Here is a 2,346-nt window from a genome sequence, read left to right as displayed (position 1 = left end):
TGGAGGGTTTTGTTTCTAATTTATAGTGTCGCGCATTCTTATTGCAACGGCTGAATTTTGAATCAATGGCACAAGTTCAGGTGAGCCCCAATGCGAACGGTGATTCCGCCGCCGCCGCTGCTTTTGTCCCGAACCAGTCAGTGATGACGTCACTGTACGTTGGAGATCTCGACCGCAACGTCAAGGATCCGCAGCTCTACGATCTCTTCAACCAGATCGGTCAGGTCGTCTCCGCTCGCGTCTGCAGGGACTTGGCCACCCAGCAATCCCTGGGTTACGGTTACGTCAATTTCAGTAACCCTCAAGACGGTTCGTTCGTCAATTTCTCTTCCATTTTTCTCCTTAAATATTGAATGTTCTTTTATTTAACATGATGTCGATTGTGTGAATCTCTCACAGCGGCAAGAGCATTGGATGTGTTGAATTTCACTCCATTGAACAATAAACCGATTAGGATCATGTATTCTCATCGGGACCCTAGCTCCCGCACTAGCGGCGCTGCTAATATATTTATCAAGGTGATTTTTAGAATCTCGAAACTTTTTCTTTCGGTATTTGTGAGTGGCGGCATATTATTTGGCTTATTGAATCTATTCTGTTTGTTTGTGCTACTGATGGTGCAGAATTTGGATAAGTCGATTGATCATAAGGCTCTGCATGATACTTTTTCCTCTTTTGGGACTATTCTTTCTTGCAAGATAGCCACAGATCCTTCTGGGCAGTCAAAAGGATTTGGCTTTGTGCAATTTGAGAAGGAAGAGTCTGCTCAAAATGCCATTGACAAGTTGAATGGAATGCTGATAAATGACAAACAGGTTTACGTGGGGCATTTTCAAAGAAAGCAGGATAGAGAGAGTGTCTTAAGCGCCAATACAAAATTTAGTAATGTGTATGTAAAGAACCTGTCAGAGTCCATGTCGGATGATAACTTGAAGAAAATTTTTGGGGAGTATGGGACAATTACTAGTGCTGTAGTGATGAGAGATTTAGATGGTAAATCGAAATGTTTTGGTTTTGTCAATTTTGAAAATGCTGATGATGCTGCTAAAGCTGTTGAGGCACTCAATGGAAAGAAATTTGATGATAAGGAGTGGTACGTTGGGAAAGCCCAGAAGAAATCCGAAAGGGAGCTTGCCCTGAAGGAGCGATTTGAGCAGAGTATGAAGGAAGCTGCTGACAAATATCAAGGTGCTAACTTGTATCTCAAGAACTTGGATGATAGCATCGATGATGTAAAGCTCAGGGAACTCTTCTCAGATTTTGGTACAATAACTTCATGCAAGGTTTGAATGCTGGTTCTTCTTTTGCTTGTACCTAACCTTCTATTGTCTTCTGTTTGTGAAACATGTGTTGTTTTTCCTGCCTGCAGGTTATGCGTGATCCACATGGAGTCAGTAGAGGGTCTGGGTTTGTTGCATTTTCATCTCCTGAGGAAGCTACTCGAGCTGTAAGCAATACAAATGTCTGTTTTCTTCTTTAATAATTGGCCATGAACTCAATTACTAATATTCAATCATGTTGTTACTTGAAGCTCGGAGAAATGAAAGGGAAATTGATTTCTGGCAAACCTCTCTATGTTGCCCTTGCACAGAGAAAAGAAGAAAGAAGAGCCAAGTTGCAGGTAATACTTTGGACAAGTGTCAGCTGTTAGATATATATTCTTTATAATCTTCTATATATAAAATAATACTATTATAATGGAATTGTGATCCTTTTTAGGAACAGAAATTCCTCTATCTTGTCCATCATTGATGGTAGGTGTTTTGAATGCTCCTATATGAGTATATTGTAGGTTGTGAATGATTTAGTTAAATGAATAGAAAATTAGAAAGGTTTTTACTCCATCCTTCATTCCATTTATACCTTTGTTATTGTTTTCATCTAGCCTGATTACTTCATGCAGGCCCAGTTTTCTCAAATGACGCATGTATCAATGGCTCCTTCTGTTGCACCTCATCTCCCGCTCTATCCTCCAAGGGCCATGGGTCTTGGACATCCATTTTTGTATGGGCAGGCACCTCCAGCTGTCCTTCCTCAAGTAAATACATAGATTTTGTTTAGAATTTATTTACGTTTGTCTGTTGTTTTCAATTTGTGAATAAGATGTGAATGCCAACTTTTATACTGGCTTATTATCAAATATCACTTCTTTACATTTCAGTTGTTTAAATTTTAAAAAGCTGATGTCATAATTCTCAAGTAAATACATGCCCCTGTTGTGTTATGTTGCCCCTGCATCTGTTACTTGATCATCGCATCACTCCATTTACTGAATATAATGTTTGCAATAAAAGTAATCATCTTTACAATAATGAATACAGGCTGGATTTGGTTATCAGCAGCAAC

The 2,346-nt window shown here is 39.4% G+C and overlaps 1 protein-coding gene across 1 annotated transcript in view; it reads left to right on the top strand.

Annotated features, from left to right (window-relative positions):
* The window catches only part of LOC107605849 (polyadenylate-binding protein 8), a gene marked incomplete in the record, with an annotated part of 3,303 nt that continues 962 nt past the window's right edge, over positions 6 to 2,346 (top strand). Inside the window, 6 exon segments of the mRNA XM_016307770.2 lie at positions 6 to 309; positions 400 to 518; positions 624 to 1,283; positions 1,370 to 1,447; positions 1,532 to 1,621; positions 1,904 to 2,038. Coding sequence (XP_016163256.1) covers positions 66 to 309; positions 400 to 518; positions 624 to 1,283; positions 1,370 to 1,447; positions 1,532 to 1,621; positions 1,904 to 2,038 — 1,326 coding nt within the window.

Source organism: Arachis ipaensis, chromosome B07 (assembly GCF_000816755.2).
Source record: "Arachis ipaensis cultivar K30076 chromosome B07, Araip1.1, whole genome shotgun sequence".
NCBI lineage: Eukaryota > Viridiplantae > Streptophyta > Magnoliopsida > Fabales > Fabaceae > Arachis > Arachis ipaensis.
This window is presented reverse-complemented; position numbering and strand designations above follow the sequence as displayed.